At 40.9% G+C, this 25,925-nt stretch overlaps 1 protein-coding gene across 2 annotated transcripts in view; it reads left to right on the top strand.

Moving 5' to 3' along the window:
* The window catches only part of LOC139416417 (mechanistic target of rapamycin kinase), a 125,109-nt gene that overhangs the window by 59,160 nt on the left and 40,024 nt on the right, over positions 1–25,925 (top strand). For both annotated transcript variants that reach the window (XM_071165009.1, XM_071165008.1), the window contains exons 29-32: positions 13,319–13,394; positions 18,603–18,742; positions 22,701–22,801; positions 24,455–24,570. In XM_071165009.1, coding sequence (XP_071021110.1) covers positions 13,319–13,394; positions 18,603–18,742; positions 22,701–22,801; positions 24,455–24,570 — 433 coding nt within the window. The remainder of the gene's footprint in view (positions 1–13,318; positions 13,395–18,602; positions 18,743–22,700; positions 22,802–24,454; positions 24,571–25,925) is intronic.

Below are 25,925 nucleotides of genomic sequence, written 5' to 3'. Positions count from 1 at the left end.
GAGTTCCTCTCATTCTTCTCTGCAGATCCTCTTGAGCTTTGTCAGGTTGGATGGGGAGCGCACAGCTATTTTCAGGTCTCTCCAGAGATGTTCGATCGGGTTCAGGTCCTGCGTTGTCTTGGCTGTGTGTTTAGGGTTGTTGTCCTGTTGGAAGGTGAACCTTCGCCACAGTCTGAGGTCCTGAGGCCTCTGGAGCAGGTTTTCATCAAGGATCTCACTTTACTTTGCTTCATTCATCTATCCGCCGATCCTGACTAGTCTCCCAGTCCCTGCTGCTGAAAACATTGCCACAGCATGACGCTGCCTCCATCATATTTCACCATAGGGATGGTGCCAAGTTTCCTTCAGATGTGAAGCTTGGCATTCAGGCCAAAGAGTTCAATCTTGGTTTCATCAGACCAGAGCATTTTGTTTCTCATGGTCTGAGAGTCCTTTAGTTGCCTTTTGGCAAGCTCCAAGCGGGCTGTCATGGGCCTTTTACTGAGGAGTGGCTTCCGTCTTGCCACTCTACCATAAAGGCCTGATTGGTGGAGTGCTGCTGAGATGGTTGTCCTTCTGGAAGGTTCTCTGATCTCCACAGAGGAATTCTAGAGTGACCATCGGGTTCTTGGTCACCTCCCTGATCACTCAGTTTGGCCAGGCGACCAGCTCTAGGAAGAGTCTTGGGGGTTCCAAACTACTTCCATTTAAGAATGATAGAGGCCCCTGTGTTCACAGCAGTTGCATTAAGGAGAAGTTTATCTATAATTCCATGCATATCACTTTCTGTAAATTGATGTGGCTCTCTGCACCGGATGTTTGTTTGAGACAATGCATTTCTGAACATAACACATCAATTTCAAATGAGGTTTTTGGACATAAAGATTCACTTTATTGAACAAAACACACATTTATTGTCTAACATGGAGTCCTGGGAGTGCCATCCGGTGAAGATCATCAAAGGTTAGTGATTCATTTTAACGCTATTTCTGAGTTTTGTGACACTTCTCCTTCTTTGGAAAATGGCTGTATGTTTTTCTGTGACTTGGCGCTGACCTAACATAATGGCAAGGTGTGCTTTTGCTGTAAAGCCTTTTTGAAATCAGACACTGTGGCTGGATTAACGAGAAGTGTATCTTTAAAATGGTGTATAATACTTGTATGTTTGAGGAATTTTTATTATGATATTTCTGTTTTGATTTTGGCGCCCTGCAATTTCACGCGAGCGTCCCACATATCCCAGAGAAGTTAATCGTGGGCGCAGTTCCTTGCTTTTGGGGCGTACCTTTTCAGAGAAGTTTTCATTGATGAAGACTTTGGTTCCCTTCATGCAGTTGGCTCTCCTGTGAGTCTCCTCCTTGAATTTGAACCTGAGCAGTTTCACAACTACACACCTGGGCTGTCCATCTGGGAAGAAAGTGCCATTCCTATATAGTTTAGGGTCCAGTTTGAGTTGATCTGCCTGGAGTTTCTTGGCCTTGACTTCTGTGTCATGCCAAGTTTCATTCTTTACTTCCTCAATTCCATCGATTTGAAATCTTATTGCACCTCGGTTGATTTTCAACTTAGTCTCCTTTGGAAGAGCGCTTGTCAAGTGACGTTTTGAAAATTGCGAAATCCTCAGACATGGTTTTGAATGCGGTCTTGCTGTTGACATTGGCGGCCTTTAGCTCCCTTACCTTTGACTGCGTAAATTCAAAACTGTGCTTAAATTCCGTTACATTCTAAAATAGATCGTCACCCCTTCTGTTGGTAGGATCCATAAAGAGTTACAGGAAGGACAAAGTTATTTTCCTGCTACTCTATTACATCTTCGTAAAAATGTTTTTAGTGCATGTGGATAGTTCATGGATTGTAGTGCTTGATACGTATTCTTCTTCCACCTTGAGCTTCGCTGTTGTTTTTCTGTCTAGTATTTGCCATGCTACAAACTTATTGCGAGCTAAAATGAGTCTGCTAACACAGCCCACACCCCGCCTCCCAAAAACAAGCTCTGCCAGTGAAATGGCAAAACATACAAGCAACACAGAATTGATCACACATGCACCAGTATGATAAACAGAGAAGGCAGAGAACTTACTCACTGTTTGGACCCTGGCTACACTTTACAAAGCGAGCGGGAGATCACCAACTCGCAAGTTAGTGCTGTGAATACAGGCAGTATGCGGGGCAGTAAGCCAAAACACTGGTCGAAGATGCTTCAGAGAGACGGTGGTAGGAACATTCGCTCACCCACGGAACGAGCAGCGCGAACGAGCAGTGTGAAATGGATTAGCCTAATAAATACATTTATTTTAAAAGGCACATCAGCGGCTTGTATGCGTGGAGGCCTGGAGATGCTAAACGTGTTTGTTAATTAACGGGTGTGTGGTTTCCTCAACGTCTCAACTTTCAGAACACATCCTCTCGATTTACAGCATTTCCCTCACTCAAGCAAAAAAATGTGCAGTATTAGCGGGAGGGATGAGGGAATCTTCGAGTCGCGCATGGTGCTGAAGTTTATAACGGCTGTCAGTCAACCCGTGTAGCGCTGTGAAGCCCAGCGCTCTGACATCATATATAGCACGTTACCGTACAGCCACTGCGTTCCAATTTAGGTGCTTATCAATTACAAAATCTGCCATTTTCAACCTGTATACGGGATGATGAGCTGTGAGTCGAAAGGGCTACAAAGCTTTAAAATAATTCTATAGTAATTATTTAATAGTGCATTTAATGTTTAAAAAAAAAATGAAATCGAAAACCGTGATTATTATGTAATAACCGAAACCGACCACAAAACTCACTCATCGCTCAGCACTACCAGCTACACACCATGAGACGTGTCCGTCAATAATCCACAGTATAATATCGTTTTCATTCTTCATTCAGAGCTCAGCCATAATCCTGTGGACTATCCAGCTGAAGAAACAAGAAGGTTCTGGGTCAAATTATGTCAATCACTTTCTAATTGCCCTCGCCTGAAATATGCTTGTTGGCACAGGCTTTTATAGATGGAACAGGAAAACAAACTGGTCTTTGCTCTCCATCCAACATCCCTCAATGTAGCTGATATTTTCTCCAAATGAGTGTTGTTGGAGAGACCAAAAAATACATGGGCGATGGCAAGAGGACTGCCGTTCCTTGGAAGCACGTCTATCTCACTCCACTTGTGAGTCTAGAGCAAATGGTACGTGTATTGCCTCAACTTTGTTCGCAGGAAGTGTTCTCAGGACACAGATAATCTTGGTTCTCAGCAGCTTAAATGCGCTCCATGTAACAGCAGGACCTGCCACCTGAGACTTCATTAGGCCCTTTCTCTTAGCTCTCATTAGGTGGTGTGATTCAGCCTCTCTTACCAATATTTCCCGAGAACGTTGCAATGTCTGTGTTACCATTATTCTTTGTGATCGCCTTCTTACATTTAAAAATTTCCTGTATAATGATTCAGGATTCAAACGTTTGAGAGGGCAGGTGAGTCAGTGTTTTTGGAAGCAGTGGAGTGTGAGTTGCCAAGAAGACGGACCCCGCCCATTTCCCATCTGTAATCTCCTGGGAAATAGGAGTGTGCAATAAAAAATAAACAAAGAGTTCGATGGTTGGACTCGTCTGACTCAGTCATTGATTGGGATCTGGCCGACCTCACAAATGAACGGGTCCTCAGGCACTAAGGCCAGAGACATGTCAAACAACCATTGTCACTTTTCCACTTTCCATACTCCTGGAACATTTGAAAGCCTTAACAGAGTCAAGGAGTCTATCACCATTACATTCAAGTAACCTATGTTAGTGCGTGGCCTCGATTAGATCTAGGGATTCAATCTGTCCTCTTTTAGCCTCCTTAGAGGGGTCCATCTCCAGCCCTATCCCCATCAACAAGTCCTTTCCAGACTTTACCCATATTTAAACTGGGGAGCAAAGGACACTGTCATCTGACTCAAATAACTTTCTCCAACAGACCATATCTCCATCACCACATAATTTCTTCAGCATATTTCGGAGGAGTGCATTGAGGGCGCTTTGTTTTATCTCTCTGGCAGATGGATCAGGTGGGGCACCGCCCGCTCGCTCCTCCCCCCAGCAGGGGAGCCGCCACTGCTTGAAGTCTCTTTAATGTCCACTTCCATAAATTTCCCTCTCCTCACATTAGTCACTTACTAAAATGGCGCCTCGCCTCGAGCTCATTCAAAACATTACTGGTTTCTACACCTGCACTGCTTGAGTGTAAGAATTTCCCAGTACACTGCAACTACATCTGTGATCCTGTACATGTGACTAAAGAAAAAAGAAAGTGTCCACTGTGTGTTAGATTATTGAAGAAATACACAATCTGAAAAATGTGCAAGCAATACTCAGAGTGAAAGAATGCGCCTCAATGCAATGGGATCGGATTCATACTTTCCGAAAACTATTTTTAAATATAACATTACCAAAAGCACAATGCTGTGCAACTTTCTTCAGCTTTTTATGTCAAACTTTAACACTTCTAGTCCTAAGAGCCAAACATTTGAAGCTGCTTTGCTCAACATCAAGGAATAGAGTCAACATTTGGCAAACTAGCTAGCTAAAGGGCAGAAAAATCATTGAGGATCAAGAGCATACTTAGATGATTAGATTAGGTTCAGAAGTGAGACAAGTTTTCCCCTCTCTCATTCCTTCACACATATGTTACGCTCTAAGGGGGAATTTATTACGTTTTCTTTAAGGATCGTATTCTGTCTTATTCAACCGAAAGCCAAGCCACTCAGTGTTATGGAAGACACAGGACGATTGCGTGAGAATAGTGTTTTGTTTCTCTCTATGGATGCTTTCTTTTGGAGAAGTTGAGTCTCTCAATCCTTTTATGTATAAAACATTTATTAACCTAGTACAGCAAATGTATAAATCAAAGCAACAACTGTCTCATTTACATGATTATTTCTCACACAGTATAGACTGACCCTTAAGATGATTCACCTATATTTTGTATCATGGTTTATGTAAAGTAATAAGCGTTTGGTGTCACTCTTAATAACACCTTTGAGAGTGATTTCCCTCCAGTGTTCAATTACAGGGCTTCTACCTCAGTTATATTCATCACGAGAGCCGAGAGGCAGAACTTAATCAACGTTTTTGATTAACCCAGGAAACTCAATACTTTTACCACGACTTGAAATATTGAATGGTTGCCAAAGCATAACACACAAGACATGCTTCAGACTATACAGCCTTTTATCGTTGGACACACCAGCCCGCCAACGGGTTGATCGGGTTTAATTTTAAACCCATGTTATGATTTTTTTTATTGTCTGACAGGATGAACGACAACAGGACCGAAAACTGTTTTTGTAATGAAGGGGGCTGTGAAGGGGAACAGGGGAACAGTCAATGAGCTCTGAAAGAACCCGCAGAAAAAGAATCAGTGTATTTACACTGCATTTGGGTCCGGCTGGAAACGTGTGGTCAAATTAGGTGGGCTCTGTAGGTTTAGTAGAAAAAAGGTTTGATTGAATTTTGTCTCTGCAGTGCGATTCAGTGTTATTTTCATTGTGCTTTCTGCTAAGCCTTGTCTCAAAGCTGTTACCAAAAGGCTAAGACCTCTGGTCTCTTACAAACCAAAACTATGTCAACAGTGGCAGCCAGGGAAGAACCTCAAATTCAGAGTGGAAAAACCTCTAAGGGAATCAGACAATGACATAATGACAAAGTGAAAACAGGTTTTTAGAAAAATATTTACATTAATATTCAGACCCTTTGCTATGAGACTGTAAATTGAGTTAAAGTGCATCTTGTTTCCATTGATCATCCGTGAGATGTTTCTACAATGTGATTGGAATCCACCTGTGGTAAATTCAGTTGATTGGACATGATTTGGAAAGGCACACACCTGTCTATATAAGGTCCCACAGTTGACAGTGCATGTCAGAGCAAAAACCAAGCCATGAGGTTGAAGGATTTGTCTGTAGAGCTTTGAGACAGGATTGTGTCGAGGCACAGATCTGACAAAGGGTATCAACAAGTTTGTGCAGAATTGACGGTCCCCAAGAACACGATGGCCTCCATCATTCTTAAATGGAATAAGTTTGGAAACGCAAGACTCTGCTAGAGCTGGCTGCCACGCCAAACTGAGCAATTGGGTGAAAGAACCTTGGTCAGGGTGGTGACCAAGGACCCGATGGTCACTCTGACAGAGCTCCAGAGTTCCTCTGTGGAGATGGGAGAACCTTCCAGAAGAGCAACCATCTCTACAGCACTCCACCAATCAGGCTTTTATGGTAGAGTGGCCAGACGGAAACCACTCCTCAGTAAAAGGCACATGGCAATCCACTTGGAGTTTGCGTAAAGGTAACTAAAGGACTCTCAGACCATGAGAAACAAGATTGATTATCTGGTCTGATGAAACCAAGATTGAACTCTCTGGCCTGAATACCAAGCGCCACGTCTGGAGGAAACCTGGCACCATCCCTACGGTGAAGCATGGTGGCAGCACCATGCTGCAGGGATGTTTTTCAGCGGCAGGGACTGGGAGACTAGTCAGGAATCGAGGGAAACATGAACAGAGCAAAGTACAGCGAGATCCTTGATGAAAACCTGCTCCAGAGATCTCAGGACTTCAGACTGGGGCGAAGGTTCACCTTCCAACAGTATAACAACCCTAAGCACACAGCCAAGACAACCCAGGAGTATCTGAATGTCCTTGAGTGGGCCAGCCAGAGCCTGGACTTTAACCCGATCAAACATCTCTAGAGACTCCTGAAAATAGCTGTGCAGTGACTCTCCCCATCCAACCTGACAAAGCTTGAGAGGATTTGCATAGAAGAATGGGAGAAATTCCCCAAATACAGGTGTGCCAAGCTTGTAGCGTCATACCCAAGAAGACTCAAGGCTGTAATCTCTGTCAAAGGTGCTTCAACAAAGTAATTTGTAAAGGGTCTGAATTCTTATATAAATGTGATATTTCAGTTTTTATTTTCAGTACATTTGCAAAAATGTCTAAGCCTGTTTTGATTTGTCATTATGGAGTATTGTGTGTAGATTGATGAGGGGGGGGAAACAATTTAATCAATTTTAGAATAAAGCTGTAACGTAGCAAAATGTGAAAAAGTCAATACTTTCCGAATGCACTGTAAGTGAATTTGTCCCTGCACTTTTGGTCCCCTAAAATGAAGGGACTATGTACAAAAAGTACATTATATACATTTGCTAATATTTCTAAACGTGTTTTTGCTTTGTCATTATGGGTGTTGGATTCTAGCTTGAAATATACTTGTTCATTGTTACCAGACTAGAACTTGATTACTTTAGATGTAGAAGGAATGTATATGCTGGGGTCAATGAAGGTTAGATCGGGACTTGGTATAAGTTACTAAGTGCAGAAAGTTTGTATTCTGCTCCATGTTTCTAAGGAGGGAGCCGAAGGGCAATAGTTAGTCTGATAAGGCAGGCCAGCTGCGGAACTAGGGAGGATGGAAGAATGCGTCTCGAGGTCAAGTCAACAGATGAAGTGAGAAGGAACCTCTGGGAGGGGGCCAGAGAGGCCCACCACAACGTCTCTCCTACTACAGTCCTATCTCACACATACACTTCCATGCCCACGAAGGTGTTAGTATCAGGCAAGGCTGTGACTATACCAGTGAGAGGAACCAATTCAGTTCCTGCCTAGCAACAGAGATATATTGGCTGTCTAGATGTGTAATACCTTGTCTTTTCAGCTTTGGGTGAATACACTTAGTTTGAGCTTTTTCTAGTTGTCCGTTTTTACTCTGTTGTTTTCAGAACCTACAGTAACATGGGGTATTGTGCGTAGATATGAGGGACAAAACAACAATTGAATCAGTTTTAGAATACGGCTGTTACATAACAAAATGTGGAAAAAGTCAAGGGGTCTGAATACTTCCTGAATGCACTGTGTATGTTCTGATCCCTAACTTTCATTTATGTTTAAAGCATGGTGCACCTTTATTGTGTGTGCTATGGAAATACATTTATGTTTATAATATGAACAGGTGTGTATTGTAATGTTTGCTTTAAATGTGAAGTGATCATGATGTGAATTGGCTTGTTCTCATTGGTCAGAAACATCCTGGGTATTGGTATTTAAACCCTGTAATTTCTTTGTCTGCAGGTCAGAAACAGGGCAAGGTAAAGTCTGCATTCTGACGAGTACAGACATGATTGAAGCCTGGGTTTTCTTTTAAGTTTATTAGGCCTACCTTTTGTTAATTGTCTTGATTATTTGTTTTTGTAAATACTTGTACAGTTGCCGGATATATAAATTATTCTCATACCAAATAAAAACCCTCACTTTGGCAACACATCCGTCAAGTTCGTCAGCCTGTTAAAAACCTACTGCTGGGTCAACCTTCACACCTGCTCTATACCGTAATTAGGAAGGTGATATTTTATCAAATAATGAGACGTGTAGGGGTTGAGGTAATATACAGCCTTGCTTCTCTCTAGCCCAGCATTACTGTAGGTTGCTATATTATTTACACTGACTGTCAACCCAATACCCTGTCATACTAGTGCCACATTGGGACAGTGATGTGCTTTATCTGTCTAGGAAAGATGTCCTCTGTTCACGCTCCGGAAGAGTCTTAAAATGCCAAATTTGTGATTGGGATATGATGGTACACTGGTTCCCCCAGAATATTAATTATAACAGTCCCGACATTGATCCCTGTGGCACTCCATTCATCTATCACATCACCACACCGTAGACCGTGAAGTGATATAAGCCTCTTTGATGTGTGAGTAGCCGGCAATCACATATTGCTGACATATCCTCCTCTTGCATAATGTCCTTCTTGAAGGCAGGAAATTAAACCACAAAAGTATGAAACCCTTCTTATTCACGTGTATTACATTTTGATTTCTTGATTTTCCAAGAGTTGTTTTAAGATTTTTGAGATGACACAAGTGGTGCGTTTGATACTGTGTATTAACATTTGCGGATAAATAAATCCTATGTACTGTCAGAACTTACCTGTGACTGTAGAAAATGTGGACTCTGTTTTCCTTATTACATACCACATATTTAGTGTTTGATATGCCCAGTTTTGTAGTACATTTGGTTAGCAACTGCTGTGTTTGCATGCAGATGACCTCTCGCTGGGTCCAGTCAACAAATTGGTCTGGCCCTGACCCCAGGGCACTCTGGGATTCCTGACATATAGGCTCCGATGTCATCAACTCTCTCGCCTGCTGTCCTCGCCTTCCAACTTCCTTAAAACGCTACATTTTAACAGATGTATTGGAACAGGCCAAGCATGGCTTTTCATAGATGAGGAAATACTACAGACTTGCGTTTCAGATGAGTGCTTCCAGATGTGTGGGTTCTTAAACATTAGATGCCCGGGGGATTATAGTCATGACAGAAAAGTGGATGACATTATCTCCCAAACAGGGCACCTTTGTTGGTTGAAAAGACAATGTTTAACATGCACATGCCAATGAGTGGATAGTCCAGTTGGCCATTGGCTTGCTCACAATCGCAAATTAGCGCTGACCATTAGTTTTATGATTTGTGGGGATGGGGTCCGGAATTTGTCAACTCCGAATTAATGGTGACTTTATATCAAGTCTCCACTATGTGTCGACAGAACCCCCGCTTTCTCAGCGTAAATTCAGTTGTACTTTTGGATTTATCACTGTTGCCAATGCAGGGTTTGCAGTAGGTTAGAACACAGCTCGTGTGATGATTTAGGAATGGGTTGCACCCATTTGATCAAACAAACACATAGGTAGACTACTTTTCTGACAACAAATTATATTCTATTAGATCCATTCTGTATTATGCATTACCTGCAACTAGGGTTGCAAAGGGTCGGAAACTTTCTGGTAAATTTCCAGAATTTGGGAAGTTAAGCCCTGGAATTTGCTTAAATTAATCAAAAAAGTTATCGTATAACAGGAACCTTTTTTGTTGGATACACATAAGGCAATTATAGGTCTTGTGGCATATGTTGGTTAAACTATCCCCAATTCAATCTAATTTCAACCATCTGCATGCACAGTGCATTCTCCCATCACATGTGCAGTGCACTCTTACGTCACATGTACAGCTGATTCTCAAGAACTTGCACACTGAGATGCTATTGAGCCCACACTACTACACTGTCTGAGCCAAGGACTACATGCTTTCTGGTAAGTTTTGATTACAGTACTGGGTGGTTGAATATATTTTATGACATATGAATATTTTGTTAACTAGTAAATAATAGCCTACAGCAAAGTGTGTTTGAATCATTTCTAAGTTGTTAACAATTTCTGCTAGTTTGTTTTTGCTATCATGTGGGTTTTAGCTTGCTTGAGTGTTAATTCACCCGTTTCCATACATGTTTAATTTTAAAACATTTATCTTACAAAGAAGTTGTTTAATCTAACTGCTTAACTAGTTATCTGTACATGGAATTGTATTTTGTATTTTTTTTTACTCATTTTTGTTCTAATCTTCACAGGAAAATGCCACTGGCACTATCTGATGTGTGGAGAAATTTCACTGTAGCTAATGTAGAAGGAAAAGCTGTGTACATTTGCAAATACTGTGCCAAATGATATGTGAAGAATGCAACAAAGATGCAAAGTAATCTGGCCAAGTGCATAAAGTTCCCACAGCGCTCACAGCAAGCAACCTCTGACAAAAGTCCCTCTACCTTTATTCAAGGTGAAAATGATGAATCAGACATCTCTAGCAACAGCTCATGGTCCACCTGGAATCAGAAGTGTTTTTGGACTCAATGGAGGAACGTAGTCAGGGAAATGCTGATGACTGTTTTGCTCGAGCTGTGTATGCAGCTGGTTCACCTCTGATGCTCAGAGGCAATGGGTATTAGAAGAGATTTCTGAATGCTCTTCGCCCAGCATACTCCCCTCCAACCAGACATGCTTTATCTACTCATTTGCTGGATGCAGAGTTCAACAGAGTTTAAGTGAAGGTCAAGCAAATCATAGAGAAAGCAGACTGTGTTGCAATCATCTCTGATGGGTGGTCGAATGTTCGTGGGCAAGGAATAATTAACTACATCTCCACCCCTGAACCAGTATTCTACAATAGCACAGACACAAGGGACAAGAGACACCGGTCTCTACATTGCTGATGAGCTGAAGGCAGCCATCAATGACCTTGGACCACAGAAGGTATTTGCACTGGTGACAGACAATGCTGCGAACATGAATGCTGCTTGGTCTAAAGTGGAGGAGTCCTACCCTCACATCACACCCATTGGCTGTGCTGCTCATGCATTGAATCTGCTCTTCAAGGACATCATGGCACTGAAAACAATGGATACACTCTACAAGAGAACCAATGAAATTGTTAGGTATGTGAAGTATCATCAAGCCCGTTTGCAAGACCACCAATACATCCTCCCTTTGCACGAAGGCTCGATTCTTCAAGTTACTCCTATTTTAATGAAATTCCTAAGTTCGTTGTTACTATGTGGCAGTGTCGTTTCTCTGTCAACTTTTCAGAAAGCTCCATCAGAGTTTTTCTCCCAACAGTTTTAGCTAGCTAGGCCAGCTAGCCTATCTTTAGCTTGGCCTTTTTACTTATCTAGTGGGAGCGGAGGAAATTGACGAGGAAGTGTGGAGAGTGTTGCACATGCAAATAACATGTATATGAGAACCTACATATGAGAACCAATCAAAAAAGTTCACTCATTCTGTGTTCTCCAATCTTATAAAACTTTTTTGAAAAAGTCTCACTTTAGGGTCTCCACCCTCTCTGCCCAGAGTGGGTGAAAATGCGCTTTGTTGGTGGAATTTCACTTCCTTATGTTATAAAATGCAGTAAAACTTTAATTAATAGCCTGGGATTTTATTTGCTTAAATCACTGAACACAACAGGCTCTTGTTAGAGACAGTCTTTTTTTTTAACCAGGCATCTATTTTCCTTAATGCCAACAGCTGCATTGTTTTTTGTTAATTGTTTAATTCCAGCATTCACTTCCAGCATTTTAATATATTTTTTAATTTCCTGCAGTAATGTGTTAGAATTTACGTGTCACTTTTCTTTTGTCTTAGTATGCTAAAAAAAATGATATGTTCCAGAATAGTAATTGTCCTCTTTGACTGTGCATTTATTAGCAGTTCTTTCTTTTCGCCACTAGCTGGCAATCTGCCGAGTTCTAGGGCTCTGTACTCGTGAAGTTGTTTACTGTTTTTGTGCTTGCCTGTTAGCTAGCAGTTCTCAGCTATTAGCAGCCAATGGCTATCAGTTTCTTACTGGTGATAAAAACGGATTATTGCCATAATTGTTTTGTCATTACTGCATTATTTAATGTAACAATTCAAATATTAAACCTCATAAGCAATTCATGGTAACCTCGTTAACAATTCATTTAGACCTAATGTTTATTTGAAGGAGGCGTTTATTTGCTGAAATGTGTGCCGTTGCCCGGCTATTAAAAGGGACAGGTGGCTATTTGAGACATCAATTTGTAGTTTTACGTCAATTTGTAGTTTTACGGTACATTTTACCAAGACAAATATAATGAATTCTGTTCTGAATCAGTGGGGTCTTTCTCTAACATATCATTAACATTATATCCAAACAGTTGGATTTTGGAACCTAATACATCTGATAATGAGCACCTAGCTCAGTTGACATAGGTTGTTCGTAACAACTTTTGAGGATTTTACATTTTGTGGACGTTGTCTTCAAAGTTGATTCCGCAGGTCACAAAAAGCTAAATGAGCATGACACGAGCTGAATTAAATGTAAAAGTATTAATAGAAAGTTTTGTATACGCTCAGTTTACATTTTACAGAGAGACGCTTGTTTTTGTGAGAAATCTTCAAAAAAAGAACAGGAATTTCGAATTAATATGTAAAGCGCTTACTGAAATATGAAAATACTGTGTGTCATGTCTCAAAATTGATATCCATCTTACCTCTATATTGTTTTAAGTCCTTCGGATTCGAGAAGAAAGAGGAATATATACACAATTAACGTTTTATTTTACCCATTGGTCAAAAGATGTGTTTTTGATTGTGCACCCTGCTCTGTGTCATTGTCCTCGCAAGGGTAGGGTGCTGTAGTAGTGAAATCATTTTGACCCCTATGTTTTTTTAGATTTTTTTCAACAACTTGTTAAACAAAATCTCTTTCTCTGAGCAATTTTGTTAGTATAAAATAATATCCTTTCACCTTTTTATTTTGCGTACAACATAGCTCAGTATTGGAAGGATCATAGTCGTTTTTGCTCGTCTTTATCAAGGGTGTCCATAAATATCGGACCCCACTGTACTGTGTGTGAGACCTCAGCCGCTTTCTTACCCAGAGCATGCTGTACGTGACACGGGAGAGTGCCTGAGTCGGTTGCCAGATTGGGTATGAATATTGACGTAAAGCTGTCTCTGCTTCTGTGTCTTGTTCCAGCATCAATAACAAACTGCAGCAGCCAGAGGCAGCATCCGGGGTCCTGGAGTACGCCATGAAGCACTTTGGCGAACTGGTAAGTGACTCTTGTCTACAGTCATCTATCTCTACAGTACATTCACTTTAAATTGACACTAGTGTCTCCTTTCCTCACCTCCTCCCTCAAACTGCATCCTTAACAAGAGGATGAGCAGCTTTCAAACAGGTGCTCTACAACATCCTGTGCTCACTTTCCAACACGTGCAGAGGACATCTACTTCCATGGTCAATAGCTTTGTATGCAGGAGTAGACATATTGGGCTTTTTCTCCTCCAGTTAATAGTTTAAAAATATATATCTTTAAAAAAATCACATACCTGATACTATTATTTCTACAATTTCTCCTGAGTCTGCTAAGATGGATTGGTGGAGGTTTTGTTCCAAATTGTAAAATTTATTTATGCACCATACCAAAGTCCCTAACTGTAATATTGACTTAACAGTGAAGTTTTAAGACACTTTTATGACTTTAAACACACTATTTGGTCATGTCCCTGTGGGATCGCTTCACATGCCAAGTGGAAAGCCGGCAACGTGTCACTTTTTCACATTTGTGGCGTCTATATTTCTATTAATATTCTCAAGTGGTTTTTATAAACCAAACACTATTCTTTTATGTAACTTTTTTATTTTGTATTTTTTTTTGTCTTGGCCAAGGTTAATTTATCTTCTTGCAGGTGATTTTCAGAGGCTCCTCTGTTATGTTAACTGTGATGCATAGTACTCCCTGCTGTTATTCCTCAAACCGTTTCATGTTCTCCAAAGGGACCAGCTCCAGATATGAAATAACATTTTCTAAATAGAGTACATGCCTTGGGAGCCCTCGCCCTGCTTTTTCCACACACCGGGGTTCGTACGGTCATGAAAATCCTGGAAAAGTCATGGCATTTTAAAATGGTGTTTTCCAGGCCTGGAAAAGCTTTGGAAAAGGATAAAATCAGAAAAGTAATGGCAATTTAATTTAATGTATGTTAATTACATTTATTTAGGCACAGCTTTTAAATATTTTCTCAATCAAATAAAAATCAACACATCAGAATGACACTTTAGCTCGTCTCGGTTTGCACACATCACCTGCATGTGTGCAAGGCAAGTGGGCTGTGGATCAAGGAGAGACATTGCAGCAGCAGCTAAGCCTATAAAATATGATAGAGAACAGACTAATAACTAGGTAGCCAATTTAAACACATATTGTACCTTCTAGTTAGGTGTTTATCTATTATTATCATGTATTTGTTTTCATCATGTCATCCCCAAAAACTTTCCACCAACACTCGTGAATGAGGCCATACATTCGCGAATGTCATACAAAAGTTAATTAATTTAAACAATTATTTTTGACTAAATGAACGATTCACCTCAGCATTGTATTACTTGAGATTTGGTTAAATCGCGGTGATTCTGATTATGTGAATCAAAATAATTTTTGAATCGCGAACAGTAATTTTAGGAAAACATATTAGATAGTAGCCTTTCATTTGGATAATGTGGCGTCAAAACGTTTTGTAGATACTTCCAATGTATGGGACATTGCAACTCAATAGATACTAGTCAACCTTCAAAGTAAACACTTCTAAGGTAGCTAAGATAAATGTGACTGAACTAGAAAAGACACATTTCCTGAAGAAAATTTGTGGGCTTGCTTCAGCTGAATAAAATGTTTTTTAGCCTTCCATAGCCATTTGATCTTTGATATATTGAATGAACTAATTATTTCAAAATGCATCAAAACATATTTGGTTATAATGTTGCACTGTTATACATCAAAGGTTGACAACCATCCTCCAGGAGAGCTAATGGGTGTGCAGGCTTATATTCCAGTCCCTCTTTAACAAAACCCATTTTAGAAGTTAGCTGCTCAACTGGACCTTGATAAACTGGCTGTGATGTGTTTGAGCAGGGCTTGATCAAAAGCCTGCACACCCAACTGAGGGTTGACCATGTGTTTTATACAGTTGCCTAATGGGTATAGCTACTTTGTGGGGGGGTTAAGTGCCTTGCACTATGACAGGAGATTGTACATGGGTTCAGAGAGCAGCCTCCCAGTGTCGATACCACGTTACTTACTTTTTGTTATACGTATGTAGAGACGCCGCCAATTGTTGGTCATGGAAATTTGATTAAGTAATACACACAGAGAGAAAGGGCTTCTTTGTTTGACTTCTTGATTGTTTCCCCCTGTGTAGCGTAATTGCACCACGCTGTATAATTCTGCCATTTTACATATCCCCCTCATTTGATCAGCCCATTGATATGTGTGTGAGCGCGACCAGTGAATTAAGACACATTTGTTAAGCTCTCCCCCGTTTAAAACTAAAACAGAACGAAATACGTTTGTGGCACTAAACTTTGTCTACAAGTTCTACACAACCAGGCCGACAGATCCTGTCCTGTTGCATTTTATTTCGGGCCTACTTTTAGCCCAGAGTCCGGTTCTATGGCCGACTGTTTCACAGGCGGTTGCCTGACGAAAGTGCCCTACCGCCTGTCTTTTTCGAGCTGTAGTTATGTTCTCCATAAAACATTTTCTGAAGTAAAAGTTTACAATAAAAGCACCTCGGAGAGCATTTCCAGGAAACCTTGTTCATGAGGTAAACAGTGAGTAGCGTTTTACGGGGTGTGTGAGGCATCATACTGCGCCCGGTGGCACCTTCTTTGTTTGGAATCCCAGTCAGGCTTATCACCAGGTCGCCAGAGGTCGAGTCAGTTCTGCGCATCACTTCCTCCCGAGGTCACAGACATATACAGTAAGTCAACAGAAAGAGGTCATTTGACAACTCAGATGCCTATGGTGGGAATCTCCACTCATGCGTTCAGTGTCGTAAAGAGGGTGGCTTGATGACCACTTGTTTTCTATGCATACATTAGTATACTTTGGAAAGTATATTACATACAGTCAGGTCCACAATTATTGGCACCCTTGATAAAAATGAGCAAAAAAATACTGTTTTTAATAAATAATACAAATACTGATCTACATTTTATGCTAAATCTTTCCAAATCCTCTATCCTTTGTCTGTGCTTATTGACTACCTTCTTCAATTCAAACCACAGGGGTTCAAGTCCGAAGACTGATACGGCCATTGCAAAATCTAGATTTTTGTGCTCAATTAACATTAGAAATGCGGAGAGGGACATGTGGACGGACGCAAAACAAATATACATTTTCAATTACTCTGTTATTTTTAAAGTAATTTCCCTCCTCCTTCCTCAACTTTTCCTGAATAAGTCTATATAACACACTGTCGTTGCCAAACAACTCTTAAAGATGAACCCTTCAGCTCTATTTCAATATATAACTTCCCGTGATTCCATGCACTTTCCACATGCACTCGCAACACTCAAAGCACAGTCATATATTTAAACTCATTATATGCCATTCTGTTCTTTTGAAATGCATTTTTTTAGTCTCATAATGTTCCTTAAGACCTGCCCTTAACAAATTATTAATTCATTAACTTTGTGATTGTTTATTTAATGGATTTTAACACTTAAACTGTGTTGTTTTGGTGGTTTATAATTTGTACTTATAGTCTACAATTACACAAACTAATGAAAATGCTATTGTGTTCTTTGAAATACATTTTCTTTCGTATTCTAATGTTACTTAAGAAATAAATAAATACAGCCAAATTATTATTTTAGCAAGAGCATATATGAAATGTATTTATGAGAATGTTAAAATGTCCAAAAGACTCGTCATTGGCTCGAAGAGGGGTCCTTCGAGGCCAGGCTTTTCTAGTGTTAACCATTTCTTTGTGTGTTTTGATGTGTAGGGTTGTGTGATTGTCGACACAGTTAGGCCAATATATCATTTTACAGTATGTGCCGTTGCTTTTTATTAAGAGGCTACTTTTAGCCCCAAGTCCGGTTCTTAGGCCTCCGACTATTTCACACTTGGTTGCCTGACTAAAGTGCCCTACCGTCTGTCTTTTTTGAGCTGTAATTATGTTCTCCATAAAATATTTTCAGAAGTAAAAGCACCTTGGAGAGCGCTTCCAGGAAACCTTGTTTATAAGGTAAACAGTGAGTAGCGTTTATGGGGTGAGCGAAGCAGAAGATTGCGCCCGGTGGCACCTTCTTTGTTTGGCATCCCAGTCGGGCTTATCACCAGGTCGCCAGAGGTCGAGACATGCCTATGGTGGGAATCTCCACTCGTGCGTTCAGTGTCATAAAGAGGGTGGCTTGATGACCACTTGTTTTCCATGTATTTTTTATCTCATAATTTGGGCAGTAGCGTTTAGTAGAAATAAAAGTAATTCTGAAAAAATCCATACAGTAGTATACTTTGGAAACTATAGTATATATAGTCATGTCCATTAATAAAGATGAGCAAAAAGTTATACAAAAACTATATACATTTTTTTTTAAATATTGTATTTTATACTAAAAAATAGATTTAGTTAAAGAAGTAAAAAAATCTCAGAAAGATGAGTGTCAAAATGATTGGCGCCCCTGTTTTCAATACAATCAACATTGGCCATCTGTCTCTGGACTTCATCCCCATTGAAACCTATGGTTTGAATTAAAGGGGTAGTCCATAAGAGCAGATTAAGGATATCAAGGATCTGGAATGAGTCTGTATGGAGGAATGGGGAATTCCTATATTCCTGTATGGAGGAATTGGGAGTTCCTCCCAATGTGTTCTCCAATCTCATAAAACATATACAAAAAGGCTCAGTCACGTTATGCTCAGTCACGTTATCCTCGCAATGTGAGGTATTTAAAAATGTAAAAACTTGCTACTAATTGAACAATCACTTCCTCTGAGCAATTGTATTAGTATAAAATAATATAAATTCCCCCTTTTTTTGTTGCATACCATATATCTCAATATTTGTATAATTGATTCGTTTTTTTTAGCCTCGTCTTTATCAAGGGTGCCAATAATTTTGGAACTGACTGTCCAGTGTAGGTCTTGCTTTAGCCCTGAGCAGATCGAAATCAGATGCAGTTTTTGTATCTTACCGCAAACGGAACAAAAACAATCATCGCATTCCTCATGTATGCATTCAGATGGCCATACACTGCAAGCAATAATCATCTTATAGTATAGTTAGTATAGCGGATAGATAATTATCAGAAGTCATTCGCACCACCTGGTTGTGTTGTTTAACAGGAAATTCAGTCTATAGAAAAGTGTGTGGTCATACGTACATCTTTGTGGTCATACGATGGAAACGTTGTCAATAAAGCGGTGAATTGGGAGCTTTAACACTGTTCGGGCCTTCTTGTTCCTGAACAGGAAATCCAGGCCACCTGGTACGAGAAGCTCCACGAGTGGGAGGATGCACTGGTGGCGTACGACAAGAAGATCGACATCAACAAGGATGACCCTGAGCTGATCCTGGGGCGCATGCGCTGCTTGGAGGCCCTGGGCGAATGGTGAGTCACAACACTTTGGAGTCTGTGTTCTGTCTCTCCTCACTGTCAATCAAAGGGGAGTTTTTTGGAGGTAACTCCTTTTGTGTAGGCCTTAGTGTCTTTCTATTCACTGTTAGGTGTTGTGTTAAGTACTATAGGGGGAAAGTCTGGTCTACTCTGGAACTTTAATGCTCTGTCATGATAAAATGTAATCTCAGGTGACATTACAGCTGTCATATCGTGTTACGATTGTGAAGACAACCTTTTTGGAACGAGTGTTGCTCACCGTCTTGCTCACCTTTTTCAAAAAGTTGCCTTCAATGAAGTAATAAATAGCCGTTTGAGATGTGTACTCCTTGTGAGTGTAATGGAGAAGGACATGGTCTGTGACAGAGAAGATTGGCCGGGAGCAGACGCGTCCCCGACTCTTTGTACTTGCTCACGACCGCTCCTGCAGTATGTACTAATGGAATCTGACATTGGGCTTCTTTGATGACTGGGCGTGAAGCGACGGGGGAAAAAGTCAATAGTTTCCTCTAACGAGAGCCTGGTAGTATTACAGGAAAGTGTGCGAGGACAGTCAGCCCAGGCCAGTTCGTGACTGGGCCTGTTGGTTCGGTACACTGAAACCCTCAACCACAGCTCCAGGCAGCCAGCTCCAAGATTGAACTCAAGAACGTTCTCTCTTTCTTTCTGTCTGTCTCATGCTCTCTCTCTCTCCCTCTCTTTGTTTCTTGTGCTCTCTCACTCGCTCTCCCCTCCTCCATCCTTCCTTCCTTCCCTCCCTCTCCACAGGTGATTCAACTTCATTTCTGTATAAATGCCTTCAAGGGGCAAAGCCGCTGGGAAGGAAATCACACAATGTTAGAACAGTTTGAAAGAATGTGGACCGTCCCGGAGTTTGTGAAGCTAACCAGACAACGATTAGCTTGTGTAACCGTCTTTGCTGTGCCATCATTGTATACCCCTGATGATATTCTCTTTGTACAAGAACATGATTCAAGTGAGAGAAATGGGAAAACGGACAGAATTACATAACAGTTGACTGTCATTACTTCACATTACTTCAGGATAGCAGTCTGGGGGGAATACATTGTTTCCAGCTAAGGAAAAGAAGCGTATCTACAGTGAGTACACATAAGTGACAGTGCAGCCCTTTGTTCTACAACCCCATGAGCGATGAGTCAGTCCATACGGTTGTATTTAACTCGTCTAATCCAACTTTATTTGTCACTTCCACCGAATACAACGAGTGTAGACCTTACCGTGAAATGCTTACTTACAAGCCCTTAACCAACAGTGCAGTTCAAGAAGAGTCAATAAAATATTTGTCAAATAAACTAAAGTTAAACATAATTAAAAGTAACACAGTACAATAACATATACAAGGGGTACCGGTACCGAGTCAGTGTGCAGGGGGTACAGGTTAGTTGAGGTAATTTGTACGTGTAGGTATGGTCGAAGTGACTATGCATAGATAATAAACAGTGAGTAGCAGCAGAGCACAAAACAAATGGAGGGGGGTCAATGTAAATAGTCTGGTGGCCATTTGATTAATTGTACAGCAGTCTTATTATGGCTTGAGGGTAGAAGCTGTTAAAGAGCCTTTTGGTCCTAGACTTGGCATTCCGGTACTGCTTGCCGTGCGGTAGCAGAGAAAACAGTCTATGACTTGGTTGACTGAAGTCTCTGATGATTTTATGGGTTTTCCTCTGACACCGCCTATTATATAGGTCCTGGATGGCAGGAAGCTTGGCCTCAGTGATGTACTGGGCCGTATGTGCTTCCCTCTGTATCACCTTAAGGTCAGATGTCGAGCAGTTGCTATACCAGGCGGTGATGCAACCGGTCAGGATGCTCTCGATGGTGCGGCTGTAGAACTTTTTGAGGATCTGTGAGCATTAAAGGCATTCAGCTCGTCTGGTTGGCTTGCGTCACTGGGCAGCTCGCATCTGGGTTTCCCTTTGTAGTCCGTAATAGTTTTCAAGCCCTGCCACATCCGACGAGCGTCAGAGCCGGTGTAGTAGAATTCAATTTTAATCCTGTATTGATGCTTTGCTTGTTTGATTGGTCTTCTGAGGGCATAGCTGGATTTCTTATAAGCGTCTGGATTAGTGTCCCGCTCCCTGAAACCGGCAGCTTTTAGCTCCATGGCTTCTGGTTGGGATATGTACGTACGGTCACTGTGGGGACGTCGTCGTCGATGCACTTATTGATGAAGCCGATGACTGAGGTGGTATACTCCTCAATGCCATTGGATGAATCCTGGAACATATTCCAGTCTGCACTAGCAAAACAGTCCTGTAGAGTAGCGTCCGCGTCATCAGCTCATTCAAAGTAAATAAGTTACCCAAAAGGGCTCCAACCTACTTTTAAGATGATCACAATTGCCTATTCAATGCAAAGCATAGCCTGACTGTCTGTCTCAATACAGTGTTTAGTGTTTATTCCATTTTTTTTTTAAAGGTAAACCCTGAAGAAGGCACTGTTGGTGTATTATCCATCATTGGGAGTAGAGTGTGCAACGTTCTTTATTTTTCATAAGTTTACTATACCGTTAGTCAGCACCTCTGCAGCTTTTTTGGGTGGGCATCAATTCATGCTTTTTGCTAGTTTTATTCTATTTCCATGTTCCTTTACTGTTTGGCAAGGTTACCACAGACTAAATGAATGTTCAGGCATTTGTGCTCACACTCCGCTCTATACCAAAACAAAGTACCAAGAAATAATGTCTGTCTTCAATTTCCCTCTATTTATGTTTAGATTAATTTCAGGTGGAATTTACCTCCATTGAGTTGAGTGACTGGCTGCTGAGTCATCCGATAGCCGTAGCACTTTCCGTTATGCCCTTGACAACGGCGCGTTATGCTACGTGAGACACGCAGGGCTGTAGCACACTGGGGCTTTGTGGTGTTCTAACCCCCCTATTATTATGCATTATGCTGGGAAACACTTCATATCTACCAGACACAAACCTGTCTGACTCACCCCATCTAATCTGTTGCCACACTCATCCAATGTTCTTCCCCCTGCAAACGTGCGCCTGCGCTGAGGGTTCCACCCATATGGAGCAGGGTGAAGACACGCGGTCACACGCAGTACTGGTTGTACGTTTTGTCCCGGTTGAGTTCCAATCGAAGAGAACATTTAGTATTAGTTAGTTGACAGTGATATCTGATATGATCAGGACCGTGGTCACAGGCTGGCTGGTTCATGTTTACCAGGGAATAAAAAAAGGTAGACTCAGCCAAGTTCTCAGTGAAGCTGAGCATCCATTATTACGCTCTGTCCCCTTCTCTTTTCATTCTGTGCCAGTCCCGCGGGCTTTACTGGTCAATGAATAAATCAAATGGGGTTTGGTGGCGGAAAATGGAAACATTCTAGTGTAAAGATTACATTTCATTTGACACTTAGCCGAGTCTTGTCTTTCAGTGTTTCCCCTATATTAATTTAGTAGCGACGGGCCGCCGCTGCTAAATCATTGCCGCCACTTCCAAAAATATGTAAAAATACAATAACCCAAAATCGGTGTAAAATGAATCCACTAAAACCAGATATAAAGTATACAGAAAAGATAATGGAGCTATATATTTTTTAATAAGATCATCCTTGAGAAAGAACAACCACCATATCTAGAATCTAAAATTCCAAAAGTGTTATGGCATTGATTATGTTATACATTATGTTATACATTATATAATACATGGCCTAACTTTTCCTGGAATTGCAGGAAATTTGCTTTAAAATGTCACATTTTCTCTCAGCACCATGACAAAATGTGTACAATTGCAGGAAATTAGCAACATTTTGTGTCTGTCGCCAAGAGGATGGCCTCTAAAATGTTTTGTCACTAAACTTTGCCTAAAGCGTGTTTGCGTGTGTGCGTATCAGGGTTCAGTCGCCAAAAATATAGTGGGTCCACAAACAAAAATATGTAGCAAAGAATTCACTATTTTTTAAAATTATTTTCATTGCACAGGGGCCAGTTGCACCAGCAGTGCTGTGAGGAGTGGACTCTGGTCACTGAGGATACGCAGGCCAAGATGGCACGGATGGCAGCCGCTGCAGCATGGGGTCTAGGTAAGAGCTCTCACTCAACCCTGCATCAGCCTTGTTACAAAATGCTTCAAATTACTATAGCAATCATATTGCTTTATGACTACATTAATAATTCAATCCAATAACTATTACAAACCTATTATAAAATGGTTTGACCAAAGCAGACCCATTTTATAGATAACGGTGCATGAAGGTACCATGTACAGATTGTATTTTCCTGTATTTGATATACTGAAGTCACAATAATGTAATTGATGAAATTCAATACAGCTAGCAAATCAATCAATAGTTGTATTGTCCCAATTGTGTAGTGAAGTCAGGGTTACAACTATAAAAACAACATTAAAAACAGTGACAACCACACAGCAGATATAAGATGCAGTAAATGGTGAGACCGGTTAGAGTATTGAAATACTAAAGAGCAGTTATTGTGCAAATGACCAGCAACAAATTGACATCATTTAATATGCAGATGCCTGTACATTCAAAAAGCAATTGGTACATAAGAACAGTGGACACATTTCAGAATGCAATGTTGTTTGCCAAACCTCTGCCACAGAGCTCTTCTGGGAGCGCTATACAGGAAGCGGGCTTCCATTTTCTTTGACTGGCTGGAACTGAAGCCAAGCCGTAATGATAACAGCGACAGCTCGACCATCCAGATGGGAATGCATCCACACATAAGTAACCATATCATAATGTTCTATGGTGGAGAAAAATACCTCAGCTTACACCAGTCTATTTTCTGATCAAGACCACGCATACTGTTTATGGAGCCCAGGAAGCATATGGCTTCATTACATTAGAACCTGATCCGTATCCCAACACAGTACTCAGCCACTGGCCCCCATGCACCCCATAAATGCCCAAACACTGACTGCACTCTGAGGAAACATAAGTATTCATTTCCTGGTTGCTAAAATTCAAATAGTTCGCCTAATTTCAATTTGTGACAAAACAAGCAAGTTTAGTGTAGAGAATCATTTTACCATCTATACCGCTGTGGAATATATTTTCCATAACAAATAAATAGTGTTTTCAGCTGTTTGAATAATGTTATCAGCTGTGGTGTACCAAACCCAAAAGTAAAAGACGCAAAAATTAAACTTAAGTACGGGAAACATAGAAATAGTGCACATAGAACAGATCTGCCGCTTCTTAGACTTACTTTCAATTAGAATTACATATCTATAACTCAAATGTCTGTGAATTTGGTCGGGGTCGCCCAATAAGTTACATATTACAGCCTTAAATAATAATAATTATGATGTATGGTTTTTCTTGATTCATTACATATCTGGCTGATATTAGGACTTATAAATAAGTCGCTATAATTGAACCCTGGGTTCAGACTTTTATTAATGTTTTGAGGAAACAGACATTTTTATATTACACAACATTGGGCTTTCATGTGGTGGGGGTACAACCACACTGTGTGTGTGTGTGTGTGTGTGTGTGTGTGTGTGTGTGTGTGTGTGTGTGTGTGTGTGTGTGTGTGTGTGTGTGTGTGTGTGTGTGTGTGTGTGTGTGTACGCTGTGGTTGCAGTCAAATGTCTTTACACGGAGGGAGAGAGCATGATGCTCCTTCATCGTCTATGCGAGTCAATTTGTACATCGCATATGTGGTAACGACGAGTCGAAATCCACATTGTGTGTGTGTGTGTGTGTGTGCAGGCCACTGGGACAGCATGGAGGAGTATACATGTATGATCCCCAGGGACACACACGATGGAGCCTTCTACAGGGCCGTGCTCGCTCTGCATCAGGACCTCTTCTCATTGGCTCAGCAGGTGAGAGACATCAGCATCCATTGTTTCCCCTAGACAGGGTGCAAAGAAAGTTATTAAAATGCTTGGCAAAGTAACATGAAAGTGATCAAAAGCCAATATTTTTTAATTGAAGTCAATAGAGGCAACATTGCTTTAGGTGGGGGTAATAGTAAGTGAAACACATACTTGGCATATGCGAACCCAGGATTACCCAACAGGTCAATAGTTTTTCATGTAGGTTTTACATTTTCCTAAATGATGCTGGCCAGGCAATTTTGCAGATTTCATAGCAAGGTGTGAAAAGGTATAAAAAAAAATTACAACCTTTTCCATTAACGTACAAAATATACTGAACAAAAATATAAATGCATTAATTTCAAAGATTTTACTGAGTAACAGTTCATATAAGGAAGTCAGTCGATTAAAGTAAATTCATTAGGTCCTTATCTATGGATTTCACATGGCTGGGAATACAGATATGCATCTGTTGGTCACAGATACTGTAAGAAAAAAAATGGTTAGGGACGTGGATCAGAAAACCATTCAGTATCCGGTGTGACCACCATTTGCCTCATGCAGCGCGACACATCTCCTTCGCATAGAGTTGATCAGGTTGTTGATTGTGGCCTTTGGAATGTTGTCCCACTCCTCTTCAGTGGCTGTGCAAAGTTGCTGGATATGGCAGGAACTGGAAAATGTTGTTGTACACATCAATCCAGAACATCCCAAACATGCTCAATGGTGAGCATGTCTGGTGAGTATGCAGGCCATGGAAGAACTGGGACATTTTCAGCTTCCAGGAATTGTGTACAGATCCTTTCAACATGGGGCTGCCCACACGACGCCATACACGTGGTCTGCGGTTGTGAGGCCGATTGGACGTACTGCCAAATACTCTAAAATGACGTTGGATGCAGCTTATGGTAGAGAAATTAACATTCAAGTCTCTGGCAACAGCTCTGGTGGACATTCCAGCAGTCAGCATGCCAATTGCCCATCCCTCAAAACTTGAGACATCTGTGGCATCGTGTTGTGTTTCAAAACTTCACATTTTAGAGTGGCTTTTTATTGTCCCCAGCACCTGTTTAATTATCTTGGCAAAGGAGAAATGAACAGGGATGTAAACAAATTTGAGAGAAATACGTTTTTCGTGAATATGGAACATTTCCGACATCTTTTATTTAATTGCATGAAACATGGGACCAACACTTTACGTGTTGCGTTTACATTTTTCTTCACTATACATGTAACAATGACCACACAAATGCTCCAACAAGAATTCCATTTGTTCAATTCTTCCTTAAACTGAAGGAATAAAACATCCAACAGCTTTTTATTTTAACATGTGGCACTTCCTTGGTGTGGAATCATTAGGT

This window comes from Oncorhynchus clarkii, chromosome 9, assembly GCF_045791955.1.
Source record: "Oncorhynchus clarkii lewisi isolate Uvic-CL-2024 chromosome 9, UVic_Ocla_1.0, whole genome shotgun sequence".
Lineage (NCBI taxonomy): Eukaryota > Metazoa > Chordata > Actinopteri > Salmoniformes > Salmonidae > Oncorhynchus > Oncorhynchus clarkii.
The sequence above is the reverse complement of the archived record's forward strand: the minus strand, read 5'-3'. Positions and strand labels throughout refer to the sequence as shown.